The sequence below is a fragment of the Phacochoerus africanus genome, chromosome 2, assembly GCF_016906955.1.
Source record: "Phacochoerus africanus isolate WHEZ1 chromosome 2, ROS_Pafr_v1, whole genome shotgun sequence".
Classification (NCBI taxonomy): Eukaryota; Metazoa; Chordata; class Mammalia; order Artiodactyla; family Suidae; genus Phacochoerus; species Phacochoerus africanus.
In genome coordinates, this window is record NC_062545.1 from 121115158 (window position 1) to 121142749 (window position 27592).

Genomic DNA, 27592 nt, shown 5'->3' on the forward strand with positions numbered 1-27592 from the left:
TTTGCGCATCTTGTTACAAGGCGCACTTATATCTCTGCAGCTTAAAACAGGCCCATACGATCCTGCATCAAGAAACGACCCTACTGCAGATGCCGAGGTGTTTGGGGTGACCTTGGCTATTCTCTCATTATCCCGTTCCTTGCTCACTCCTAGACTTCTATACTGCTAACAAGGCTCTTCTGGAATTCTAAGTTATTCTACGGCCTTCCAAGAAGTCTCGCCCCAAATCATTTCCCTAGAAATGTTTGGAAGCACAGATGAAGCAGCCTGGAGACTCCTAGCCTTTTCCCTGGACTCCTTCAGTGACACCAACCTTCTCAGGGCTAAGCTGTCACAGTCCAGGGCTCGCTTGGGATCGAGGGAGTCCAGGGGACGACATGCCCCCCGGGACGGGTGTGCAACCGGCAGGTGTCCTGGGGCGGGTTTCTGGGTCTCGGCAGCGCGGGAGGCGGCGGCGGCGACGACGCTGGGTGGCAGGCTGCTGAGGCTCGGTGCCCGCAGCCGATGGGAGGCAGCGTGAGCTGGAGAGAACCCGGAGCAGCCGAGGTGGTAGCGCGGGAGCGCAGCCTCCTCCCGCTCCCACAATGCACAGGGCGGCGGCGGCGGCGGCAGCATCACCGTCCGCCAGGGTGGCTGTGGTGGCGACCCCGAGGACCCCGGGCACGCCGAGCGCGCGCCACTACTCGCGGCGAGCCCGGGAGTGATGGCGAGGCCCCCACGGGCCGCCTGCGTCTGAGGGGCCCCGCCCCGCCCCACCCGGCCCCGCCCGGCGCGGCCCGCCCCGGCCCTGCCCTGCTAGCTGCCGGAGGCAGCCTGGGCGCTTCCTAGTCGGCGCGGGCGGCCGCCCAGGCGAGGTGCGGCCTCCGCACGGACTGGGGGGCGTCGGCGCCGCGGGGCCCGCCATGGCCGCGTCCGAGCTCTACACAAAGGTAAGGCGCCCCGCGAGTCGCGCTGTGGGGAGGGGGCCCCGCGGACTCACGCCGCCAGCTGTCAGGCTGGGGAGGGCATGGGGCTTGAGGACCCGGTTTTGCTGGGCCGGTACCACCCCTTTCCGAGCGTTTCAAAACCCTTGGCCCTGCTCGCCGGCCGCCAGCCCGCAAAAGCGCCTTCCTCGTTCAGGCGTTGGTGATTAAGGCGGAGGAGGCCTGCCTCGGGTGCCTCTCTGGCCCCTGCCAAGCTTCTTGGGCTTCGAGCAGTGCGGATTTCTAAGGGAACCCGTGTGGATTTAGTGGGGCGGGCCTGGGTCAAGATTGCTCAGCCTTCCGTCTTGCTTTAGGAAAAATGCTGGCTTGTGGGAGATGCTAGATCTGGTCGGTCCCTCCCTTGGGGACACGCGCTTAAAATAACATCTTGTGTTGGTATGCGGTGCCACTTCTACCGCCAGCCAACCTTTCTGTGAGATTTAGAATCTTTCAAGCGGTCGCCAGTTTTCACCTTTAGTTGCCTGGTTTCAGATTTTTACCCTGGGGTGGAGGGCCCTTGGGGAGCAGGCGGCCGAACAAACGCGAGCTGATTCACGGACTAGAATAGAATGGTCGGCATTCATTTGTCGCTGGGAGTTTGCAACCTGCGTATAATCCCTTAGAGCCTTGTTAGGCTCCATGTCTTCACCAACCTCTGCGGCGAGCCTTTTCCTTCTGGGTTTAGTTTAAGGGAAGTAGCAGCCTTTCTTTCTTATACTGACGCTAGTATTCTCTGGGGCTGGTAATATCTGAATGGCATGTTTTGGAGAACCTTACCTTCAAGACAGTGTAATGTCCTTTGTGACTGTGTTGTCATGGCATTTTACACTTTCACTCCCTTGTAGGTAGTAGGTGTTTTTCCAGCTGTTAACTACCTCTAATTCCAGTTAACAGAATTGCCTTAACTTTTCAAGTTGGCATTTGCAACAGAGTCTACATTTAGGGTCCAAGAATCCTTGTATTCAAATATGACCCAAGTAAGCCCTGGGCCCAAGTTGCAGCATGTTATTGAAGGAAGAGGTCTAGACCTGCCATTTAGAGACCCGGATTCTAGCCCTTGATGCTAGCCCTGGCCTTTTGAGTTACTGTGTGACCTTGAGCAAATCACCTAACCTCTCTGGAGTTCCCCATCTGTAAATGAGGTTAATTACACCTGTTCTGTATCTATTACAAGGCTGTTGTTGTGAGGATCAAACTTTAATAATAGATTAGAATACTTTGTTTAACCTGTGAATTTCTCTGCAAATATGAGGTATATTTCTTCAACTATGAAATGGGTTTGCGTGAAACATTTCCTAGGATTTCTTTCTTTCTAGCTGCAGATTTGAAGACTGCATAGTTGGAACTTCTCTCTAAACCTGGTAATTCCAAAGGCGTTGTAGATCTTTAGTGTATGACAGAATGCAATTGGAAATTTTGTAACAAACATTTATATAAACTATGTGCAAGCTACTGTTTTAAGTGCTTTACAAGTAATAACTCATTATTTATTTATTTATTTATTTATTTGTCTTTTTGCCATTTCGTGGGCCGCTCCCTTGGCATATGTAGGTTCCCAGGCTAGGGGTCCAATCGGAGCTGTAGCCACCGGCCTATGCCAGAGCCACAGCAATGGGGGATCCTCGCTGCGTCTACAACCTACACCACAGCTCACATCAACACCAGATCCTTAACCCACTGAGCAAGGCCAGGGATCGAACCCGCAACTTCATGATTCCTAGTCGGATTCGTTAACCACTGAGCCATGACGGGAACTCCATAATAACTCATTTAATCTGCATAATAAACATATGAGGTAGGTACTAAGAAATCAGAGTCGCTTTCACAAGAACAGTAAATATCCCTTAGTTACTTTGCATAGACCTTATTCTTCACTAAGGTTTTGGGCTTTGGTCATAGCTTCCCCACAATCTGTTTTAAAGTTCACCCTCTATTCACTGTAAAGACTCATTGGTTTAGACATCAGTGGAGAAATTGAGCTTAAACTGCCTTCTCTGAAATATGTTTATACCTAAGAATAATCTAGTCACTTGGTTTGTTTGCTAGCAAATTCGTTTTGTGAATGGGCCTTATCTTAATGGTGGGCAAAAATATTTATTGAGCACCTCCTGAGTGCCAGGTACTCTGCTTACTGTTGAGAGGTTCTAATATGAACAAAACACAGTCCTTTCCCTCAAAGGGCTTTCAGCCTGCTTCATATATTCTTGGCCCACTTTGAATCTCCAACGGCATAAATAACCTGCTGTTACCTCAGCGGCAGGCAGACAGCTGGCATGGTATTTATTTGTAGAAGTTAGGAAACGGGTTGGGACTTGGAGGTTGGAATGATTCTAGAGATAAAAGCTTGGGTAGTGATTATTAGAGGAAGAAGGAAATCATTAGAGGTAACATCAGTGGATAAACATGAGGATTTTTCCCTTACAGAGGATTATAGAGAAGGAAGTTCTGGGGTTAGACTACAAAGAAATTTGTAATAGTGACATGCCATAATTATAGTATTCACCCATAGTGGTTAAATCTGAAAAGTGCCCCTTTAAAAAACATCATCCAGAGCTTAAAGGCAGATTTTGATGTGTGATACAAATCAGCTCCTATTACAGTGCAAGACAAGAGACCATTCAGTTTATTCTTTTTAACTAAAATGATGATGGTTTTGTCATAGCAATTTAGCAAGACTTCCCTTTTGTAAATTTTTCCAGCAGTGTAAACATTTTAAGGGCAATAGCTTGGTTCCTAGGATATAACATTTCTGGATACTAACATTTTGGTTAAAACATGTTTGTTGACTTTTAAAATAACAGTTTTATTGAGATGTAATGCACATACTATACAATTCACTAATTTAAAATGTACAATTAAAAGGTTTTTAGTATAACTACAGAGTTGTGTGTTGATTTGTTTTTAGATCCACCTGACTCGTTCCTAAAAAAACTGAAGGTGGCTGTGACATCTCATTACTTATAGTTTGAAAATATTTGCTGGTCTTGACTTGCCAGTGGATATCTGAATCATGATATAACCTGTAGCTGCTTTCAGCAGCTTCAAAGGATTCAGCCTTTGTTTGTGGAGCAGAGTTTATTAATTAGGTCTGGCTAGATCACCAGCAGCAATAAAATGGCATGCTAGTCCTCCTCACATGGGGTTCCCAGACACTATGGGTAGCATATAAATGTTATAGAATGGCCAAGATTACCTGCAGTTTAATTAGGAGTCCCATAGTATGTCAGGATGCTGACTTTTCTAACAGTACAAAAACAGTCTAAAACCCCTGCTCCAGGAGCCAAGGAGAATTTGTGTAGATTAAACAGCTATTAGACCAGTAGATTGTATGTTTGAAATCTTCCTTTCCCAATATATTTTCTTATACCTACTGATGCCACATATAGTAATTTTATTTCTGGGATAGTTCCAATTTTATATGTTATGCTGTTGTCCCTTTAAACTATCAATCCTGGAAATTTCAATATTTTGGTGTTGAAATTGCATATCTGAGACTGCTTCCAACATCTTAAGGCAGAACAGAAATCTTTGATCATGTGCCCTGATTTGGGCTTTGGCAAGTACATTCACTTTTTTTAAGTCTCCTGTCATGTTCTTTCCATGTTTTTCTTCCTGATGTCCTTTGGCCTGTTAATGGCTCTACTATTTTCATTGTCCCCAAGGTTGGAAACCTCTGCAGCCTTTTCTTTCTCTCATATTCTACTTCTCTTGTACCAGTTCTGATTTTACTTGTCATCTAGCTGACAGTTCTCTGTCTTCATGACTTGGAAACATTCCTATCTTATTACAGTTATTTGTGTATATGTAAGCCACTACCACAATACTATAAGCCACCTGAGATGCTCATCAGCGTTTGTTTACCTCCTGTAGAGCCGAGCACAATGCCTTCCACATAGTAGGTGCTCATTAAATATTTGTTATATGAATGAAAGAATGCTTAACAGTAGAGAAACAGAAAACAATAATTAGTCATTAGTCCACTTGTAAGAATGAAGCAAGATATAAAGAAGTGGTTATAAACAAGTAAACACATTTTCAGGCATGTTGAACAGGATGAGTAATAGAGAGGAGAGCTGGGAGCCAGAGAGACCAAGGAAACTTGTAGGAAACAAAATGAAAAGTGATGAAAGTCTGGTAGACTGAGGTGCAGGCAGAAGGTATAGGGAAGAAAAGGGCAAATCTGAGAGACAGTCTCTGTTGTGGATTAGATATAAGATGGGACGGAGAGGGAATAGTGTAAGTTAACACTAGTGGCTCTAGCTTTGGAAACTGGAAGTTAATTTCCATTATATCATGATTTTTGCTGACTCTGTGGAAGTCGTAAGCTACTGAGAAATACTTCTTTAGGGAGTTCCCATCGTGGCTCAGTGGTAACGAACCCACTCAACTAGAAAAGAAATATTTCTTTAGACAGCTTGAGCAAAGCAGAATGCTCATGATTTCCTCTTCAGATTTGTTACTGTTTCTTGAAGTGTGATAGTTCGGTGTATTGCCCAGTGGCTAAAAGACTACAAAAAAGTTATAATCTTAAATGAAAGTTGCTACTTCCAGATTAATAGTTTAAATCTTACTGGTGCTTTTAGCTCCTTGAGTTAAAGGGACACTGAAGGAAGGTCTGAATGAGGTTCTAGAGATTTAATTTCATCCACCCAAAGGTTGAGGCAGAATAGGGGGCTACCTTTTTTATAGGACAGTGTTGGAGAGCTTCTGTTTTTCACTTTATGATGAATTTTGCCTCCATTGGGAGAAACTAGAGGCATGTGGCCCCCTGGAAGATGGATTTGGATTCACTTGCCTCCACTTTAGGCAGTTCCTAATGAAGTATGAGATATTTTTTGGAAACACAGAACTCCTGGCTGATCTAGGGAATACGGTCTGGCCCTAGGTAAAATATCTTGTGGGCAAGCCCACTCCACCCCAGTGGCCATGCCCTCTTTCCCACGGTGGTTTTCCCTGACTTTTTCCATTTGTCTGCCTGGGGAGGTTGTCCTCACCCTTTCCTTCAGCTTGGGCCTCTGTGACTCTCTCTCTAATCGACTTTATTGAGGTATAATTTACCTATAATAAAATCCACTCATTTTAAGTGCACAGTTTAATGAGTTTTATTTTTTATTTTTATTTTTTTAATTTTTTTTTTTTTTGTCTTTTTGCTATTTCTTGGGCCGCTCCCGAGGCATATGGAGGTTCCCAGGCTAGGGGTCGAGTCGGAGCTGTAGCCTTGGCCTACGCCAGAGCCACAGCAATGCGGGATCCGAGCCGCGTCTGCAACCTACACCACAGCTCATGGCAACGCCGGATCGTTAACCCACTGAGCAAGGGCAGGGATCGAACCCTCAACCTCATGGTTCCTAGTCAGATTCGTTAACCACTGCGCCATGATGGGAACTCCCAATTTTTTTTTTTTTGAGTTTTAATAAATATATTCTGTCATGTTACCACATCACAAACAAGATAAAGAGCATTTCTATCACCTTCAGAAATTCCTTAGTGCTTAGCTTCTTCTCTTCCCCAGTTTATTGAAAGAGTTTACTGAAGTTGTCTTGCCCACTGGGGCAAAAGTGTTTGTTTTCAAAACCGTTATGGTTCCACCTTACCCCAACCAATGTTAATGTTAAGTATAGAGGCCTGACCTTGGATGTGATTTCCTCGGGGTTTTACTGATAGCGGGAGGTGGGAGTAGATGGAAAGGGAGTTTGGGTGGTTTATTTAATCTTTCCCTCACACACTTACTGCCTTACCTTTACTAATGGTGTCTGCCTTTGAGGCCTTGTTTCCTTAGGTCCTTAGTGTGCTAAAATGCCCTTCAGTCAGTTCTGCCCTTTAATAGTTCTCCTGCCTCGTCTGCCTTAGTTGTAATGTCAGTCTGGGTTTGTGCTGATGTAGATTTTTAAACTTTGCAGAAACTTCCCTGGCTTCTTCATGCCTCGGACAGTCTTCACTTCTCTCTGAAGCCCTTCTCAGATGAAAGTCTCTTTCACCAGCTACCTTTTTTTTTTTTTTTTTCTTTTTCGTTTTAGGGCTGCATGCGCAGCATATGAAAGTTCTCAGGCTAGGGGTTGAATCAGAGCTGCAGCTGCTGGCCTTTTTAGCCACAGCAATGCTAGACCTAAGCCATGTCTGCCACCTATACCACAACTCTTGGCTACACCAGATCCTTAACCCACTGAGTGAAGCCAGGGATTGAACCTGCATCCTCGTGGATACTAGTCAGATTCTTAACGTGCTGAGCCACAAGGGGAATTCCTGAGTAGCTACCATTTGCTTTAAACCTCTCTGTGTACCCTGGAGGCATTTTGCCAATTATATAACTTAGGGATGATGTAATTATGCGGTGATTTCAAAATAATGGCTGCAAACTTGATTGAAGTCAAGAGAGAAGTGTGTTATCCACTCCTAAGTGTTCATGAAGACTATCTATATACCTCATTTGGCCTGATGTGCTACTGTGTCCAAAAATATGAGCATAGTGCTGGACTGGAGGGAGATGGGACACACAAAAAGTTTTGTCTCTCTTTAGTTACTCATATAAAAATATGCATTGTTGGAGTTCCTGTTGAAGCTCAGTGGAAACGAATCTGACTAGCATCCGTGAGGACGAAGGTTTGATCCCTGGCCTTGCTCAGTGGGTTGTGGATCTGGTGTTGCTGTGAGCTGTAGTGTAGGTAGCAGATGCAGCTTGGATCCTGCATTGCTGTGGTTGTGGTGTAGGCCAGCATCTATAGCTCTGATTCAACCCCTACCTGGGAACCTTCATATGCCGTGCAAAAAAAAAAAAGCCAAAAAAAATATGCATTGTCTTGGCCAGGAATCCTGTGTATGTGGTTGGGGTTTCTACTTCTTGCTAAATACATACTGGAATTTCAGAATGGGAAAAATGAAATGATGAGGGCAGTGAAGAGGCTAGACAGATTAGTTTAGAAAGATGAAGGTGAGCTGGGAAAATGGTGAAGTATTTAACAAGATTAGAAGTTTATAACATCAAATCCCAGTTTAAGAGGGATACTTGCTAGATCTTGAAACAAAAAATATGTCATTACAGTGACTTTTTACTTTAAACATTGTTTTACATGTATGAAACTCATTACCTCAAGTTATGATATTAGCTAAGACGTGTTAGATAGATAAAAAGAGTCTGGCTAATTCATGGATTATACTTCTGACAAACCTACTTTCCAAACCTCTCTTTGACAGTATTAAAAAGTTTGCCAGTCAGAGCTGTTTTTGTTGAAAGTAACAGAAACCCCACTCAAAGCCACAAAAGATTTTATTTGCTTAGATGCCCTGAAAGCACAGGCAATGGCTAGATTGAAGGCTCAGATCTGGTCTCTGGGGCTCTGTCACTGGCTCATGTCAATCAGACTATGCTATTTGATGTTGGTTTCCTGCTTAGGAAGTTCTTTTAAGGTTGAAAAAGATGGACAGTGGTACCTGGAGACCATGTGAACTATCAGCTCTGGGCCCAGAAGAAGAGACCGTGGTAGAGGAATTCTGGTTGTCCTTGCCTATGGTCCTGTGCCTTCTCCTATGTCTGTGCTGAGTAGTTGTGGCTGAGGGAGAACATGAGTCGGCCAGTCATTCTCATCCCAGAAGCCACAGGGAGGAAGGGCACTGTGATTGATAGTCCTACTCAGACCTGGTGGGGTGGCAGCAACCTGTTCCCCAGGAGGAATAGTGCTAGGAAGACAAAATGAAATAGCTACCCTTAATCAGTGTCCACTATGTATCAGTCACCAAAAGTGACTGAGTTCTAGTCTTCCTTTTCTGATCTTTGAGCAGAGGAATGCAAGGCTTTTGAATGACCAAGAGGACTTTGGATATCTTTCCCCTAGAAAATCATTTCTAATTAAAAAAAAAAAAAAAAGAGCCATGGAGAATCCATAGAAGCAAATGTTAGTAAAAGCATATGGGTGGGGGAGGGAGGGATAAATTAAGAGTATGGGATTAACATGTACACACCACTATATGTAAAATCGATAAGCAGCAAGGGATTTACTGTGTAGCACAGGGAACTATATTCAGTATCTCAATAACCTCTAATGGAAAAGAATCTGAAAAAAAATACATAACTGAATCACTTTGCTGTAACACCTGAAACTAACACAATATTGTAAATCAGCTATACTTCAATTTAAGAAAAAGCATATCAGGAGTTCATGTTGTGGCTTTGGGGATTAAGAATCCACCTAGTATCCATGAGGATGCAGGTTCTATCCCTGACCTCACTTAGTGAGTTAAGGATATGGTGTTACCATGAGCCGTGGTGTAGGTCGCACACACTGCTTGATCCCATGTTGCTGTGGCTGTGGCTGTGGCTGTGGCGTAGGCTGGCAGCTGCAGCTCTGATTCAGCCTCTAACCTGGGAACTTCCATATGCTGCCTTTGCAGCCCTAAAAACAAAACAAAACAAAACAAAAAAACAGTTAAAAAAAAGAGCAAAAGCATGTCAGAAATTATTTAAGAAATATTTTTATTGTCTTAATTGGGGGCTCTGAACTCTGTCACCTTTCCTTCTGATCTTTCTGCCAGAGTTCCTCAGCATTTTATTTCTTCTTATTTTCTTCACATTCTTGCATGCATGCATTATTTCCTTCCTGCATTTTCAACCAAAGATGAGTTGCAAAATTTCTTATTGCCCCCTTTTGACTGTTGGAATCATTCCTTATTCATTTCCAGTTTTCTTTTTTTGCTCTCTTACCTTCCACCCTGTCATCTACTTCTTGATCTTGTTACTACTGTTTTTCATCTATCCACACCTAATGCTCTGCTGTCCCTTGTTGTAACCATACACACAAATACATACACACATAACCCTAAAATGGAATAAAGTAATTTCTTATAGAGTGAATTATTTAATAACTTGGATTGGGGAGGGTACTTCATTTCCTCAGATAGAGATCCTTTTGCTTTGTTACCATTCTCTGAATCTGACATCACAATAGAAAGTACTTTTTTTTTTTTTTTTGTCTTTTTAGAGCTGCACCTACGGCTTATAGAGGATCCCAGGCTAGGGGTCACATTGGAGCTGTAGCTGCCAGCCTACACTACAGCCACAGCAACGTAAGATCCGAGGTATGTCTGTGACCTACACCACAGCTCATGGTAATGCCTGATCCTTAACCCGAACTTGTGTCCTTATGGATGCTAGTCAGATTCATTTCTGCTGAGCCATGATGGGAACTCCTAGAAAGAACTTTTCCATGAACTTACATAAATCAGTTTCTGTGTATGTATGTGATTTAAGCAAACACTTTTTTGTTAGACTAGTTTTTAGACTAGTTCGACTAGACTAGTTAGAACTTAGTTTTTCATCTTATCATACTGGAGTACTTACAATAAGATAATCAGCTATTCCTTAAAGATATGATCTCACTTTAAAACATTTTTATAGCAGTACTTAAACTTTTCAACAGAATTGGTCTCTCTGCTCAAGCTGAAAAAAATCTTATTTCTAGTTTGACAAGAATCATGCTCAGGTCAGGAGCAGAACTGCTATAAATATTTTCCATAAAATTAGGAAAAGTGTGTATATTTTTTTCTTTTGTTCCTTTTAGGGCCAAACTTGTGGCATATGGAGGTTCCCCGGCTGGGGCTGAATCAGAGCTGCAGCTGCTGGCCTATGCCACAGCCACAGCAACTCAGGATCCAAGCTGCATCTGAGACCTACCCCACAGCTCATAGTAGCACCAGATCCTTAACCCATTGATCAAGTCCAGGGATGGAACCAATGTCCTCATGGATACTAGTCGGGCTCATTAACCACTGAGCCACGATGGGAACTCCCACAAAGTATGTCTTAATAATAAGAAATTTGGGGAGTTCCCGTTGTGGCTCAGTGGTTAACGAATCTGACTAGGAACCATGAGGTTGCGGGTTCGATCCCTGGCCTTGCTTAGTGGGTTGAGGATCTGGCGTTGCCATGAGCTGTGGTGTAGGTTGCAGATGCGGCTCGGATCCCAAATTCTTGTGACTGTGGTATAGGCCAGTGACTACAGCTCCAATTGAACCCCTAGCCTGGGAATCTTCATATGCCGCGGGAGCAGTCCAAGAAATGGCAAAAAAAAAAAAAAGAAAGAAAATGAAATTTGGGTCAAAACCTGGATTAAACTTTAATCAATTCAGAATGTGTATTTTCAATTTTTTTTTCTTTTCTTTTCCTTTCCTTTTTTTTTTTTAAAAGCTTTTTGAGGGCCTCACTCATGGCATATGGAAGTTTCCAGGCTAGGGGTTAAATCAGAGCTGTAGCCACCAGCCTGTGCCACAGCCAAAGCAACACGGGATCTGAGCCATGCCTGCAATGTACACTTCAGCTCATGGCAACACTGGACCCTTAATCCACTGAGCCAAGGATCAAACCCACATCCTCATGGATACTAGTCAGGTTTGTTAATGCTGAGCCACAATGGGAACTCCTAGTTAATTTTAGATTCCAAGTCTCCTTGGCAAGGGTTGGCATTTACAATTTTGCAGGGTAGGATATTCATATTTATTTCATTTTAAAAATAGCAGTTTTTATGTACATTGCTCCAGGGCCAGGATGACCAGATGTCCCACTTCTGTGAGATGCTTTCTGCCATTTATTCTGTCTTGAAAAATCCTCTCAGAGTAGAAATGTATAAGTTTATTTTAAAAACTTTACCTTTTAGAAATCTAAACTATTTCCTTTTTCTGGAAATTTTCCTCAGTCTTACTCTTATTTACTGTTTCTTCTTGATCTTGGGCAAATCTGGGCCAGAAAGTATAGTTGAATTTAAAAGATTTTTAAAAAGAGAAAAAGTATCATTTAGCTACTGTCTTAAGTGTATAAAGAATATAATTTAAACTTGGAAATTACCTGAAAATATGTTACCATTTCATTTTAGACAACATTTCCTTCTAATTAGAGCAAACTACTATTTGTCTGGAGTAGTCAGAGGATGTTTGCCCTCAGTGAGTTGTCAAGTACCTGAGAGACCTTTAGCATCAAATGCCTGCTTTGAAACAATTAGAATGGAGCAGAATACACCAGTGCTAGAGAGAGTATCATAGAGTGGAATCTTCCTAGTGCCCAAAAGGTGCTTTGGGGTTTGTGAGGCCTCCAGGCATGGCTATGGACAGCAGCTCTCCTTAAGGACTAGTATCCACAATTGTGGTTGGTTATGTGGAGAAGTTCCCTTGTGGGGCAGCAGGTCAAGGATCAGGCATTGTCACTGCAGTGGCTCTGGTCATTGCCATGGCATGGGTTCAGCCCCTGACCTGAGAACTTCTACATGCCATCCATGGGTGCGGCCAAAAAAAAAAAAGATTATGGGAGTTCCCGTCGTGGCGCAGTGGTTAACGAATCCGACTAGGAACCATGACGTTTCGGGTTCGGTCCCTGCCCTTGCTCAGTGGGTTAACGATCCGGCGTTGCCATGAGCTGTGGTATAGGGTGCAGACGCGGCTCGGATCCCGCGTTGCTGTGGCTCTGGCGTAGGCCGGTGGCTACAGCTCCGATTCAACCCCTAGCCTGGGAACCTCCATATGCCGAGGGATCGGCCCAAGAAATAGCAACAACAACAATAACAACAATAACAACAACAAAAAAGACAAAAAAAAAAAGATTATGTGGAAACTTATGTATTGAACACATAGAAAACTGAGCCAAAGCCTTACCGTCCTTGGACATTTCTTTTCTTCCTCACTAAAAGCTTGATTTTTTACCTTATTTAGTTTTCATTTGTTTTCTTCTAAAAACTGTGGCTTGGACTTCCTGCTGTGGTGCAACGGATTGAGGATCCAGTGTTGTCTCTGCAGCATGTTGAATCGCTGCTGAGGTGTGGGTTTGATTCCAGGCTGGGAGCAGTGGTTAAAGGATCTGGTGTTGCTGCAGGTCAGATTTGATCCCTGGACTGGGAACCTCCATATGCCATGGGTGCAACCAAAAAAAAAAAAAAAAAAAATCCCCCAAACAAAAAAAAACAACTGTGGCTTGCATAAACACCTGGCTCTATGGCATGTATAATTATCAAAAAATAATTGTTAATATTTACTGAGGTCTTGCTGTAGATCAGACACTATTCTGAGGGCTTCATGTTTCTTACCTTGGCTTCCACTTCTCTCAGTGCCTGAAAGTCAGGCAGTTCATCACAGCTGTCAAGGCATGGACTTGACGCTTAGAGCTTGAATTCTGGTTTTGAATCCTGGATTCACTCTTCACTTTTTGTGTGACCTTAACCAAGCCGCTTCAGCTCACTGTGCCTCAGTTTCCTCATTTTTATGAGGATAATAATATCTACCTCATGTGGTTTTAATGATGACTAAATTATTTAATATATAAAAATATGTAGTACTATGCAGTTATAAATATTAGCTGTAATTATTGTTGCTGTTCATTTATAGCTTTCATTGTCCTTTCGGTCTGGCTGCTTTGTCTTCTTCATGAGCTCCTTCCATTGCCCCTTGGAGACTGGTGCTCCTAGGCTCTGTCCTTGACTTACAGTTCCTCCCACTGTGGCCTGATCCACTCCTGATGAATCAGGACCAATCCTGTGCTGATGACTTTCAAATCTGTTTCTGACCTACTTGCTTTTCCTATGAACTGAGATCCCTACAAGTGCTCACACCTAGAGTATTTAAAATTGAACTTGTCGTCTCCTCCCTTTTCATGCCACTCTACCCTAGAGTGTCTTAGTTTTCTCTTCTTTATGATGGGACAATATTAATACATACTTCATGGGGTTGTTTTGAAGATTAAATGACATAGTTAATGCAAAACATTTATAATAATGCCTGGTACATATTTAAGACATATTAGCCACTATAGATGTTATTTGCATTGCATTCCCTGTCTGATAAATAGCATCAGCATCTAATCCCTTAACCCAACCCCCAAACTTAGAAATTATCTTGATTTATACTCAAAGCCCCCACCCCTGTACCCTAACTGATCAGTTACCATTTCCTGGCATTATTTTTAACTCTGCTTTGGCCCTTATTATTTCTTTCCTGGATTCCAAAACAACTTCCTAAGCAGTTTTTTACCTCATCTCCTATAATCAATTTTTCATTCTGCTACCAGAGTGATCTTTAATGTAAAGCACATACCTGATCGTGTCACTCTGGCTTGAAATTCCTCCGTGATTCCCCAGTGAATTTTTGTCTTGAGAATAAAACTTTTCTGTCCATCTGAATCATCTGGGAATCATGTTAAAATAGAGATTCTAATGGAGATCTGTGATGAGGCCTCAAGATTCTGTATTTCTCATGATGCCTGTGCTGCTGGGCTGAGGGCCACATCTCTAGTAGTGAGGCTGTAATGCACAGGGCTCTTCCTGACCTGCCTTCCCCCTGGGCCTGCCTCATCTCCTGGCAGTTAGGTCTTTGAATTGAGAGCTCTCCAGGTGCCTTCTTGCTTCTTTGCAGCATTCCCCTTGCTTGGCCTTCTCTACTCCAGGTTTGTGAATTAGTTCCCCTAGATCCCAGTCTGGCTAAGACGCACCTGTGTCCTGACACCACAATACATTGCATTATCCTCCCTGTGTTTCTCTGAGCTCCTTAAAGAGAGGGGAGATATCTCATTTGTTTTGTTGTAATAACAACCTTATTGAGATATAATTTACATACCATACAATCTGTCCACTTAAAGTGTGTAATTCAGTGGTTCTCCTCTGTCTTTTAGAGCCAATATCTAGATCGGGGTTTGGTACATAAAAAGTAACAAGTTCATGATTGAATGAATGCATTAATTAAATGATATTAAAGTACCATTGGTAAGTTTCCTCTAAATTTTCCTCTCCATATCTATATTTTTGGGCTTTAACATTATCTTATTTGGTAACTCTTCATGAACTTTCTCTTCCCACCCCTCTTTTTGGCAGCAGGGATGGGAACCACTTTATTCTTAACTTGGTCAGTTTTGATGCATCATTATAGATCACTTTTCTTGATTCTCCAGGGCTTCTAGTTCTCCTTTTCAACCCATGCTGTAATGAGCAGTACTGATCCAAAGCATGGATCTTAACATACTGCTCTCTAGTTCAAAACCCCTGACTGGTTCCCAAATCCCCCTCCCCTAATTATCTACTTCAAAATTAACTTAGTCCTTAGCCTGACCTTCAAGTCTTGTGATCTTTTTCTAACCCTATTCTTTTGGCTTGATGTTTTGCAACACTGGGAGTTCTCAGACTTTACTATGTGTGGAAATCATCTGAAATGCTTTTTAAAATGTAAATTTCTGGGTCTTGTCTGCAAAAATTGAGCCAGTAGTTTTTGGAGTCCCAGGAATTTGCCTGTAAGGGATTCTGATGCAGATAGTCTGTGGAAGCCCACTCTGAGACATTGAAGAAACTTTGCTGCTGTTGGTGGTGTTCCAGCTTTGCTTCACTCTGGACTTTGCTCGCCATGCTTCCCTCTTGCCAGAATCCCCCACCTTGTAAATGCTCAATGAGAGTTAGTGAAATTGGGGGAGGGATGGACTGGATGTTTGGGACTGGCCTGTGTACACTGTAGTATATGGAATGATTGGCCAATGGAGACCTGAAGTATAGCTCAGAGAACTCTAGTCAGTATTCTGTGATAGTCTATTTGAGAAAGGAATCTGAAAGAGAATGGATATGTGTACAACTGAATCACTTTGTTGTATAGCAGAAAGTATCATAAATCAAATATACTTCATTAAAACTTTAAATAATGAAAAAAGTTCTCAGTGAAAGAAAAAAAAGAGTGGAATTGAACTGTTTTTTGAATGGTGGTAGTGAGTCTTTTTAAAATTGTAAGAGGACATTTCTTTAGACATATTTTCAGCCACTTTTTTTTTTTTCCTGGCTATCCTTAATGTTTTACTTTTAATAGAATATGTGAGAAGACCTGGCGCATAGTAGTGACCCAGTAAATCTTTTTTGCCTTTTTTAAAAGCAACTGGAAAAACTGTCGTCCTTATATTAAAACTTAATTGAGAGTCTTCTATGGTAAAAGATATTGCATTACCTTTACTAATAATAGGTGTGAAATATTATAAGAAATGACTTGCAAAATTACTTTGGGAACTATTTCTTTTTAAATTTTGTCTAAATAAAATAAAACTTTGTAAAAATAATAAATGTTTAGGGCAGAACCATGGGAAATTCAGAAATACAAAAGAAAAAATTGCATATAATCCCATTATCCTTAGATATTCTTTTTTTTTTTTTTGTCTTTTTGACTGTAGCTACAAAACATCACATTTGCCTACAATAAAAATGTTGGTACAGAAACTTGGTGATTATTATATCAGTGTTAAGAAGATTAATCTAGTTAGAGCTTAGAAGGACCAAAAAAGAAAAAATACAGAACTATCAAAGCACTCAGGAACAAATCCTTAAATATAATTACATATTTGTTATCTCAGTGTGTCAGCCACAATGTCCATTGGAAGGAAATTCCCCGGATTAGAGAGGTACGTAGATCAAGATTATTAATCAATGTGTCAGGGGAATCAAGCTATAGGTTAGCCACAACCTGAGAGGACAGTGGATCCCTTCCTTCTCCAGTATTTTGGAAACCATACAGTAGGATGAATTGTCAGCACATTAATAGACCTGCCTTTTCTTGTTAGTCGAGGAGACTGTCTCTGACTAATAAAAACCATTTAGGATTTGTCAACCTCCTGCATCCATATTTAATGGCAGTTTAGCCTAGTTTAGAAATGAAAAGGTTGACTTAGGCTAAAGGGAAAAGAAATTTAGCTGAGGCAGTTATTCGAGGTAAAAACTTGGGAAATAACCTCTGAGACATGAGATCTTGAACTCTGAAAAGGAGTCTTTTTGTTAATGTATTTGAAATAGGCTCCCCTGATTCACAAATACTGTAATTACATGTTTCTTATAATGAACTTCCAACTGAAATGTATCTGGGAAACTGACCAGGAGTCCTTAGGGGCTTAGTTCTTCAGAAGATGTTCAGGCCCCTTGGGGCAGAGATGATGCGTCTTTGGCTCCAGGAGTTTTCTGAATCTGTGTTAGGAACAGTATCTTAGACTCAGGAAAGTTGGAGTAATCTGTGGACCTTGTGAAGCTGCCTCCTTGGTCACTGTCTGCTGGAGTCATTGAGGTGCAGTTTGTTTCTTGGAGCTGGAGCCTCCACTGAAGTACACTTAACAGGGATTTGGACAAAACGTGGAGTGCAGTTTAACTGGTTACATTAAGGACTGGGATGTCTCATTGGAGGTCTTTAAAATCTACATGGCAGGGTCATGGAAAAGACAGTACCACTTTAACAAGTCTATATGACTCAGTTGCAATCTGTGTCATTCTGTACATTAAGCTTAGATTCTATTTATTTGTTTTTTTATTGTTTTAGGGCCACACCCGTGGCATATGGAAGTTCCCAGGCTAGAAGTCGAATTGAAACTGTAGCTGCCAGCCTATGCCACAGCCACAGTAACTCAGGATCTAAGTCACATCTGTGACCTTCACTGTAGCTGATGACAATGCCGGCTCCTTAACCCACTGATGGAGGTCAGGGATTGAACCCATGTCCTCATGGATACTAGTCTGGTTTGTTACTGCTGAGACACAATGGGAATTCCCAAGCCTAGATTCTTAAAATAATGCTCCCTTAAGGTTAAACATCTGTATTCTTATTTGGGCTGTATATCTATTGGTTATTTTTCAGGAATTCTAAAGTTACTGTCAGAGATTGGTGAAATTTAATAAGTCTGAATGAGTAGAGGCCAAATGAATTATTTTACTTTATTTATTTTTTATTTTTTATTTTTTTTATTACTCAAATGAATTTATCACATCTGTAGTTGTATAATGATCATCGCAATCCAATTTCACAGGATTTCCATCCCACAACCCAAGCACATCCCCCTGCCCCCCAAACTATCTCCTCTGGAGGCCATAAGTTTTTCAATGTCTGTGATTCAGCATCTGTTCTGCAAAGAAGTTCAGTCTGTCCTTTTTTCAGATTCCACATGTCAGTGAAAGCATTTGATGTTGGTGTCTCGTTGTATGGCTGATTTCACTTAGCATGATAATTTCTAGGTCCAGCCATGTTGCTAAAAATGCTGGTATTTCATTCCTTTTAATGGCTGAGTAATATTCCATTGTGTATATGTACCACATCTTCTGGATCCACTCCTCTGTCGATGGACATTTAGGTTGTTTCCATATCTTGGCTATTGTAAATAGTGCTGCAGTGAACATCGGAGTACATGTGTCTTTGCGAGTCATGGTTTTCTCTGGATAGATGCCCAGGAGTGGGATTGCTGGATCAAATGGTAGTTCTATTTATAGTTTTCTGAGGAATCTCCATACTGTTTTCCACAGTGGTTAAATCAATCTACAATTCCACCAACAGTGTACTAGGGTTCCTTTTTCTCCACACCCACTCTAGCACTCATTGTTTGTAGACTTTTGGATGATGGCCGTTCTGGCTGGTGTAAGGTGGTACCTCATCATGGTTTTGATTTGCATTTCTCTAATAATGAGTGATGTTGAACATCTTTTCATGTGTTTTTTGGCCATCTGTATATCTTCTTTGGAGAATTGTCTGTCTAGATCTTCTGCCCATTTTTTGATGGTGGTGTTTGTTTTTTTGGTATTGAGTGGTAGGAGGTGTTTATAAATTTTGGAGATGAATCCCTTGTCTGTTGATTCATTTGCAAATATTTTCTTCCATTCTGTGGCTTGTCTTTTAGTTTTGTTTAGGGTTTCCTTTGCTGTGCAGAAACTTTTAAGTTTGATCAGGTCCGCTTTGTTTATTTTTGTTTTTACTGTCATTACTCTAAGAGGTGGATCTGAGAAGATGTTGCTGTCGTTTATGTCAGAGAGTGTTTGGCCTATGTTTTCCTCTAAGAGTTTTATAGTGTCTGGTCTTATATTTAGGTCTTTAATCCATTTGGAGTTTATTTTGGAGTATGGTGTTAGGAAGTGTTCTAATTTCATTCTTTTCTATGTGGCTATTTTTCCCAGCACCACTTATTGAAGAGGCTGTCTTTTTTCCATTGTATATTCTTGCCTCCTTTGTCATTGATTACTTGACTGTAGGTGCGTGGGTTTAATTCAGGGCTTTTAAAGACAAGAAATAAAAAAATAAAACTTATGGAGTTCCTGTAGTGGCGCTGTGGTTAACGAATCCCGATAGGAATCATGAGGTTGCGGGTTAGATCCCCGGCCTTGCTCAGTGGGCTAAGGATCTGGTGTTGCTGTGAACTGTGGTGTAGGTTGCAGATGTGGCTCAGATCCTGCATTGCTGTGGCTCTGGTGTAGGTCGGTGGCTACAGCTCTGATTCGACCCCTAGCCTGGGAACCTCCATATGCTGTGAGGGTGGCCCAAGAAATGGCAAAAATACAAAAAAATAAAATAAAATAATTCTGGACTTTCTGTCCTGTTCCACTGATCTATATTTTCTTTCTTTGTTCCAGTACCATATGGTTTTGATGATTGTTGCTTTGTAGTATAGTTTGAAGTCCAGGAGCCTGATTCTTCTAGCTCCATTTTTCTTTTTCAGGATGTCTTTGGCCACTTTGGGTCTTTTGTGCTTCCAAACAAACTTTAAAATATTTTGTTCAAGTTCTGTGAAATATGTCCTTGGTAATTTGATAGGGATTGCATTGAATCTGTATATTGCCTTGCGTAGTATAGTCATTTTGATAATAATGACTCTTCCAATCCAAAAGCATGTTATGTCTTTCCATATATTTGTGTCATCTTTGATTTTATTCTTTTGGATACGATGGTAAACGGGATTGCTTCCCTTATTTCTCTTTCTGATCTTTCATTGTTAGTGTATAGAAATGCTGTCGATTTCTGTGTATTAATTTTGTAGCCTGTGACTTGCCAAATTCGTGGATGAGCTCTAACAGTTTTCTGGTAGAGTCTTTAGGATTCTCTAGGTAGAGTATCACATCATTTGCAAACAGTGATAGTTTTACTTCTTCCTTTCCAATTTGGATTCCTTTTATTTCTTTTACTTCTCTGATTGCTGTAGCTATGACTTCTAAAACTATGCTTAATAGTAGTGGCAGGAGCAGTCATCCTTGTCCACTTAAGATCAGAGCAGAAATCAATGAAATAGAAACAAAGAAAACCATAGAAAAGATCAATGAAACAAAAAGCTGGTTCTTTGAAAAGATCAACATAATTGGTAAACCCTTAGCCAGACTTACCAAGAAAAAAGGAAAAGACTCAATAAAATTAGAAATGAAAAAGGAGAAGTAACAACGGACATCACAGAAATATAAAGGATCATAAGAGACTACTTCATGCAACTATATACCAATAAAACAGAAAACCTAGAAGAAATGGACAAATTCTTAGAAAAGTACAATCTTCTACGACTAAACCAAGATGAAATAGAAAAGATGAATGGACCAATCACAAGAACTGAAATTGAAACTGTGATTTAAAAACTTCCAACAAACAAAAGTCCAGGACCAGATGGCTTCACAGGCGAATTCTATCAAACATTTAGAGAAGAGCTAACACCTCTCTCCTTCTGAAACTATTTCAAAAAATTGCAGAAGAAGGGATACTCCCAAACTCTTTCTATGAGGCCACCATCACCCTGATACCAAAACCAGACAAAGATACCACAAAAAAAGAAACCTACAGGCCAATTTCACTAGTGAACATCGATGCTAAAATCCTTAACAAAATACTAGCAAACCGCATCCAACAATACATTAAAACGATTGTACATCATGATCAAGTGGGATTTGTCCTAGGGATGCAAGGGTTCGTCAATATCTGCAAATCAATCAGTGTGATATACCACATTAACAAACTGAAGAAGAAAAACCATATGATCCTCTCAATAGACGTGGAAAAAGCCTTTGAAAAAATCCAACACCCATTTCTCATAAAAACCCTTCAGAAAGTGGGCATAGAGGGAACCTACCTCCACATAATAAAGGCAATATATGACAGACCCACAGCGAACATCATTCTCAGTGGTGAAAAGCTGAAAGAATTCCTGCTGAGATCAGGAACAAGACAAGGATGTCCGCTCTCACCACTTCTATTCAACATAGTTTTGGAAGTCCTAGCCACAGCAATCAGAGAAGTAAAAGAAATAAAAGGAATCCAAATTGGAAAGGAAGAAGTAAAACTATCACTGTTTGCAGATGATGTGATACTCTACCTAGAGAATCCTAAAGACTCTACCGGAAAACTGTTAGAGCTCATCCACGAATTTGGCAAAGTCGCAGGCTACAAAATTAATACACAGAAATCGACAGCATTTCTATACACTAACAATGAAAGATCAGAAAGAGAAATAAGGGAAGCAATCCCATTTACCATTGCATCCAAAAGAATAAAATGCCTAGGAATAAACCTACCTAAAGAGACAAAAGACCTGTACTCTGAAAACTATAAGACACTGTTGAGGGAAATCAAAGATGACACAAATATATGGAAAGACATAACATGCTTTTGGATTGGAAGAGTCATTATTATCAAAATGACTATACTACGCAAGGCAATATACAGATTCAATGCAATCCCTATCAAATTACCAAGGACATATTTCACAGAACTTGAACAAAATATTTTAAAGTTTGTTTGGAAGCACAAAAGACCCAAAGTGGCCAAAGACATCCTGAAAAAGACTAATTATCTTAAAATATATATGAATGGGAATTCCCATTGTGGCTCAGTGGGTTAAGAACCCTACCAGTGTCCTTGAGGATGTGGGTTCAATCCCTGGCCTCGCTCAGTGGGTTAAGGATCCGGTGTTGCCTCCAGCTGAGGCCTAGGTTGCAGCTGTTGCTAGAATCCCCCCTTGCTGCGGCTGTAGGCTGGCAGCTGCAGCTCTGATTTCACCCCTAGCCCAAGAATTCCATATGCTGTGGGTGTGGCCCAAAAAATGGAAAAAAATACACACACACACACACACACACACACAGGATGAAATAAAGTCACTACACATGATTCCAGCTTGCAGATTGCTTCTTTGGGGAAGGAGTTAAGATTTTATATCCAAAATTATATAGATTAAGTTTATTCAAATGTAGTCAATATGTGGTCAATGGACAGAGAGTCTCAGCCTGAACACCAGAACTGCCTCAGTGCATGCTTTCCACTTTAGTCAACTTAATTCCTTAAGTAGCCAGTTGTCTTTTGGTTTTCATTCTTCACTGCCATAGCCCAGTGACATCAGATGTAGCTGGAGCTTGAAGAAGAATGGGCAAGTTAATTCTAGTGAAACAAAAACCTCCTCAAATAATTTATGGAATACAGTTTCATTAAAATTCCTTAGAGGAGTTCCCGTCCTGGTGCAGCGGAAGCAAATCTGACTAGGAACCAGGAGGTTGCAGGTTTGATCCCTGGCCTAGCTCAGTGGGTTAAGGATCTGACATTGCCGTGGGCTGTGGTACAGCTCGCAGACTCCGCTTAGGTCCTGTGTTGCTATGGCTGTGGTGTAGGCCGGCAGCTGTAGCTCTGATTAGACCCCTAGCCTGGGAACTTCCATATGCTGTGGGTGTGGCCCTAAAAAGCAAAAAAAAGTCCTTAGAGCTTTTTTTTCTGCTGTTCTTCCCCCCCCGCCCCGCCCCCCCAAGGAATAGAGAAGGAGAATGGCACAGATTGTTCACTTGAGACCATTTTAAGCTATCGATCCATCCTACAGTCCTCATTTGGTGGTTCCGATTTCAACATGAATCATTCAGGCCATGTAGTGATTTTCTCTTATGTTCTCTTAGGGCTCTCTGTTTGCCTTCGGTGACGGTTTTCAAGGGAGCAGTTCATGAACTTAGGCTTTGTCAGAATCTAAAAATGGCCTCTATTTATTGTTTTATTTATAGCTGTCACATTTTAGTTTAAATACAGTTGACCTAGCAAGCAGACATTTCTCCGTACAAGGAGGATGGCAAATACCAGGTCAGATTGCCTACTGTGGGGGGAAGCAGAGGCTATGTATGTTCCCATCATTGTTTTCTTTATTTTTATTTTTTTTTCTTTTCTTTTTAGGGCCACACCTGTGGCATAGGGAAGTTCCCAGGCTAGGGGTTGAAACGGAGCTGTAGCCACAGCAATGCGGGATCCGAGTTGCATCTGTGATGTACACTACAGCTCACAGAAATGCTGGATCCCAGACCCACTGAGTGAGGCCAGGGATCAAACCCCCATCCTCATGGATACTAGTCGGATTTGTTTCTGCTGTGCCACAATGGGAACTCCTGCAGGTTTTTTTTAGCAGATAAAAAGGTCTGAATTTTTTTGTGTTGTTGAAAATATGTTCAATATCTTATGTGTGTTCTGGAGCTGCATTTCTGGTAGTATCATAATAAAGATGTAAGGATAAATACATAAATAGCACAAAAATGTTTAAAAAAAAAAGACAGAAAAGCTGGCTGAGGATAGGATGGTTTGAGATTGGGAGATTTGGGCATAATTGCCCAAATATGTGTTATGATGTATATGTGGGGCAAGCAGGGTTATGTCTAGGAAGGAAAACAGTCCAGTAATTCAGGGAACCAATAACTTGTCTACAAATAATATTGGCCATTGTGTTACAGAGGTGACAAATTTAAAGTAGATGAAACAAAGGAGGGTTTAGAACAGACAGTACTAATATAGATATATAGTTATGTTTCTGCTTTTGTTTGTACATTATGTTGTGATGTCTTTTTTTTGATTGGTTGTTTTATTAGGTTGTAATTTTTATCTAAGCTTTTTTAAAACTAGCTATAAAACATTTGGATTATCTGACTTTAGGTTTTGTAAAGATGTAGTGTTATTAAAACAGCTTTGTCACTATAGGATTTGTGTGACTCATACACTGTGGAAAGGAAGTAGAGAAAAGACTATTTACAATATATAAACAAGAGTTAAACTCTATGAATCTGAATGAATTAGATCACAAACATAAAAAGAATGGGAAATACTGAGAACAAATAAGGTAACTGACAGTAATGTGACCTGGTTAAAAGTATGGTCTCTGGTTAGATTGAGCTTCTTCCTGTGTGACTATAGGCACATTAGTGGATGTACTCCTTTTCAGACAGCTTGGAGGTTTATATGTATGTATGTATGTATGTATGTAAAACACTTAGCTCAGTATGTGACAGATCATAGAGGAGCTCATTAATGTTAACTCATAGTTAGTATTATTGGCTTGTTTATTTGTAAAAATTCATTTCCTTAAAAGAAAAACCATAGTCTTAGATAGATCTCTCCTTCTCATCCTCTTAAATCTTCTAGAAATTTTCAGGACCTGAGTTAAGTACACTAATACAATTCTCATGTCACTCTAGATAGAGTTTGACTAGAGATACTCTTTCAGTTATAATCCCTCTGCAACTCAGCATTGTCAGCACCACGTGATATAACTGTAGCTTTGATCCCAGGCCCTTTTTAAATGTTTCCTCCATCAGCATTCTTGACATTTTTTTTCTGCCAGAAAGAGGAATTTACTCTAAACCAGGGCTCTTAAATGTCCTGTGCCCAGTTGTAATTAACCAGCATCACTAGCACTTTATGAATAATATATGTCATAAACTACTGGTTGAATCTTAAAAGCCAGTCCCAACCCTGCTTCTTTTAGCACTATAGAGACTTGAAAGACAGACAGTCCTTTTCCTAACTTTCATTATATTTAGAGCTAGTTGTATGATTCAATTTTGGTTAATATGATATAATTAGAAATCTTCTGAAGGGTCTGAATCTTCCTGAAGGGGGAGAAAATTGTTTTTCTTTTTTCTTTTTTTTTTTTTGGTCTTTTTGCCATTTCTAGGGCTGCTTCCTGCGGCATATGGAGGTTCCCAGGCTAGGGGTCTCATCTGAGCTGTGGCTGCTGGCCTACGCCAGAACCACAGCAACTCAGGATCCAAGCCATGTCTGCAACTCACACCACAGCTCACGGCAACACCGGATCCTTAACCTACTGAGCAAGGCCAGGAATTGAACCTGCAACCTCATGGTTCCTAGTCGGTTTAGTTAACCACTGCACCACGACGGGATCTCCAAAAATTGCTTTTCTGATAAAAGAAACAGAGAAGCAGGAGAATGGTTTGGATGTATATCTTTTTTCTTCCATTTATAAGTATAGAATGTGATGTATGGAATTGTGGCAGCAAAGTTACAGTCGTGAGACAACAAGCCAGAGAATGGAAAGCTAACAAGTGAGGTGGTAGAGCGGAAAGATAAACAGTCTGGGTTCTTAGTGATATTACCGCGCTGTCAGAACAACCCTGAGGTAACCCTCTCTGGACTTCTTGTTTTATACATTATTAAAGTCCTAATTGTTTAAGCTATTTAGTCAGATTTTGCTGTTCCTTATAGCTGAAAGCATCCCTAACTTTTTTTTTTTTTTTTACTTTTCGCGGCATATGGAGGTTCCCAGGCTAGGGGTTGAATCGGAGCTGTGGCCACTAGCCTATGCCAGCCAGAGCCACAGCAACGCAGGATCCGAGCCGCGTCTGCAACCTATACTACAGCTCATGGCAACGCCGGGTCCTTAACCCACTGAGCAAGGGCAGGGATCGAACCCTCAAGCTCATGGTTCCTAGTCGGATTCATTAACCACTGCACCACGACGGGAACTCCCAGCATCCCTAACTTAAAACAAGATGTAGCAGCTTTAATGTGAATAAAACTAACATAAATTTGGGAGTTTTTTTTTTTCTAATTTTTAGAGTGTTATTTATGTGCAAATAACATGGGAACATGACAGAGTCTAAGAGATGAAATGTGAAATCTAGTCAACCCTTTGATATTCAAACATGGATAGTAATGATCAAATAATCTAGTCCTTGTCGTAATTTACTGATTCTCTGCCTGCCTTATGAGTCCTTTTCCACATTATCCATGTCTTTTAGAAGTCTTGTTTTTCGAGTACCTGCTGTGGCACAGTGGGTTAAGAATCTGACTGCAGTGGCTTAGTTGATGCAGAGGTTCGGTTTCCATCCCTGGCTTGGCACAGTGGGTTAAAGGGTCTCATGTTGCTGCAGCTGCAACTAGGATCCAATCCCTTGCCCAGGAATTTACATATGCCATGGGTGTGGCCATAAACAAAAAAAATTCTTGCCTTCCTCAGGCTTAGCCACCTAAACATGACAAAAGCAAGGACTGAAGTTTCAATAATAAGGGAAAAGCTGGGTGAGAGAGAAAACGAGTGAGTGGAAAACATCAATGAAAAGATGAGTGTGTCAGATTCCCTTCATGGCTCAGTGGTTAATGAGCCCGACTAGGATCCATAAGGATGTGGGCCTTGCTATGAGCTGTGGTGTGAGCTGTGGTGTAGGTTGCAGTGGGTGCGGCTCTAAAAAGCAAAAAAAAAAAAAAAGAAAGAAAAAAAAAGAGTGTGTAGAAACTTTACCAGTCTTCTAGCAAGGGTTGTCCCTAGGGCTTTCCTGTAGCTCCATATTCTTGAATTCTGGTGGGGGAAGGGCAAAGAAGAAAGAGAAGCAATAGTCATTGATGGCATAGAAGAATTCTTTGTGAGCATTAAAAGCTCCTTCACTTTGGGGTTCATTTCCACTTGATCTCTCAGCTCTCATGTGAAGTTTATGTTGAAGCCACACCAACCATATGCTTAATTCAGTCCTGTTAAATTTTAGATTGTCTAACGGGGTTAAGATGTTTGATAAGTTTGTCCATTTGGTGTGAAAAAAAATTTTTTTGTCTCTTTTTGAGGGCCATACCTGCAGCATATGGAGAGTCCCAGGCTAGGGGTCAAATCGGAGCTGTAGCGCTGTCCTACGCCACAGCCACAGCAACTCAGGATCCAAGCCGAGTCTGAGACCTGCACCGAAGCTCACAGCAACGCCAGATCCTTAACCCATTGAATGAGGCCAGGGATCGAACCTGAATCCTCATGGATCCTAGTCGGGTTCGTTAACTGCTGAGCCAGGAAGGGAACTCCTGGTCTGAAAATTTAGAAGAGGGAGGCAAGGAAGAGAATACAGGTGAGAAAATAGAGAACTCTTCTAGAGGAAAAGTAGTTAGAAAATTAAGAATATTTGGAGTTCCCGTTGTGGTGCAGTGGTGAATGAATCCGACTAGGAACCATGAGGTTGCGGGTTTGATCCCTGCCCTTGCTCAGTGGGTTAAGGATCTGGCGTTGCCGTGAGCTGTGGTGTAGGTCACAGACGCGGCTCGGATCCCGTGTTGCTGTGGCCGTGGCGTAGGCTGGTGGTTACAGCTCCGATTAGATCCCTAGCCTGAGAACCTCCATATGCTGTGAGAGAGGCCCAAGAAATGGCAAAACGACAAAAAAAAAAAGAAAAAAAAAGAAAATTAAGAATATTTGACCATATCATGAGGTGATCATGGCCAATGTTATATGTTAGTAACATTTTCCACTGAGAAGTTGCTCTTACTTAAATTTTATCATTTGCTGAGATTCCCAAGGGAGAGCCTCTTGCATCTTTTAAAAGTTAATTATTAAGGAAGACACTATTTTTTTTGTGTGTAACTAAAGAAATAAACCAAATATTGTTAACCAGTGGCACAAAGAGAGAATTATACTTTAAATGGAGACTGGCACATGCAAACTCCTATACATGTCTATCTGTCGATTAGCAAGCTTAACAGCCTCTCTCTTCTCTCACTGTATGTTTCACTGTGACTAGCCTTACTGATCAGACATTTCTGTAGGTGTAGCATTGCTTCTGGTACAGAATGAGAAGGAGTTTGTAAAAGCACTGTAGGCAGATGTGGGAGGGCTGTAACTGTTGCACTATTAG

The 27592-nt window shown here is 41.3% G+C and overlaps 1 protein-coding gene across 8 annotated transcripts in view; it reads left to right on the forward strand.

The window, feature by feature from the left end:
- The first annotated feature begins 643 nt into the window (after positions 1-643).
- Positions 644-27592, forward strand: part of MYO5A (myosin VA) — a 221881-nt gene continuing 194932 nt past the window's right edge. For 7 of the 8 annotated variants that reach the window (XM_047766319.1, XM_047766322.1, XM_047766325.1 and 4 more), the window contains exon 1: positions 713-929. In XM_047766319.1, coding sequence (XP_047622275.1) covers positions 903-929 — 27 coding nt within the window. In that variant the 5' untranslated portion in view covers positions 713-902. Of the gene's footprint in view, positions 930-27592 lie in introns of all 8 variants that reach the window. The other variant, XM_047766321.1, reaches the window with a different exon arrangement.